This window comes from Otolemur garnettii, unplaced genomic scaffold (genome assembly GCF_000181295.1).
Source record: "Otolemur garnettii isolate 467f Iridium unplaced genomic scaffold, OtoGar3 scaffold00011, whole genome shotgun sequence".
In the NCBI taxonomy this organism is placed as follows: Eukaryota; Metazoa; Chordata; class Mammalia; order Primates; family Galagidae; genus Otolemur; species Otolemur garnettii.
This window is the reverse complement of record NW_003852406.1, coordinates 17,400,350-17,401,501: the sequence shown is the minus strand read 5'-3', so window position 1 is coordinate 17,401,501 and position 1,152 is coordinate 17,400,350. Positions and strand designations below refer to the sequence as shown.

General features: G+C 35.2%; 1 protein-coding gene across 1 annotated transcript in view; it reads left to right on the top strand.

The window, feature by feature from the left end:
• MTFMT (mitochondrial methionyl-tRNA formyltransferase) overlaps positions 1-876 on the top strand; it is a 24,122-nt gene extending 23,246 nt beyond the window's left edge. Inside the window, 1 exon segment of the mRNA XM_003784425.2 lies at positions 618-876. Within this exon segment, the coding sequence (XP_003784473.2) occupies positions 618-815 (198 nt within the window). The 3' untranslated portion in view covers positions 816-876.
• The last annotated feature ends 276 nt before the right edge of the window (positions 877-1,152 follow it).

The window sequence follows — 1,152 nt, the reverse complement described above, 5'->3', positions numbered from 1 at the left end:
TTCTAGCTCAGGCTGCTCTCGAACTTGTGAGTTCAAGTACTCTGTCTGCCTTGGCCTCCCAGATGCAGGGATTACAGGTGTGAGCTTCCACACCCAGGGTGGTCAGTTTTATTGGTCATGCTTTCTCATTTTTAGTCAAGATGATTGTCTCAAACTTTATGTTCTATCACGTGTGTTTTATTAGCTATAGTAAACCTGGTTTTTTCTAATAACATACTTCTATCCCCAGTTGCTGACTTAAAACAAGTATTTCTCTTAGGCCACAAAACATATTGCAATAAACTTTTAAAAAATCAAAATCATATCTTGTATTTTCTCAGATCATAATGGAATAAAACTAAAAGTCAATTCTGAAGGGAACTCCTGAAACTATACAAATCCATGGAGTAAACATCCTGCTTCTGAACAGTCAATGATGACAATTAAGATGGAAATCAAAAAAAGTTTTGAGGGCGGCCCCTGTGACTCAAAAGGGTAGGGTGCTGGCCCTATATGCCAGAGGTGGCGGGTTCAAACCCAGCCCCGGCCAAAAAAAAAAAAAAGATTTTTGAAATGAATAATTTAGTTTTTCAGTATTGCCACCACTTCCTATTTACTATTTGTCTTTTGTCTTTAAGGATGGCTGGATTGGTGTTCGATCAGTGATGCTTAAGAAAACACTCACAGCTACTGATTTCTACAATGGATATTTGCACCCCTGGTACCAAAAAAATTCCCCAGCTCAACCAAGCCAATGCAGATTTCAGACTCTCAGACTTCCAACAAAGAAGAAGCAGAAAAAGAAAATTGTTGCTATGCAACAGTGCATTAAGTAGTTAGGAAGCAGAAGGACTTATTACATATTTGTAATTTATTAAAAGCCTTATTTACAAGGAATTACCTTGTCTTTCAAAGAAGATGACACTGTTGGAAAAAGAGAAGATTGTTGTCTAAAAGATGGATTGTCTCACTTTCCATTTTTTGTGTAACAGTTAAAAAGAGCTTTTTCTATTTAAATAACAAAAGCTTTAAAAAATAAAATTTGTATTTATAATATCAAACTTAAAGAGATGATATCTTTCCCTAAGAGCAAGGGTAACTAAGTGGTATACATGTATAGACTGAAGAGCATTTTTTTTTAAAGTGTGTATGTTGAGTTTTTAAAATCATGTC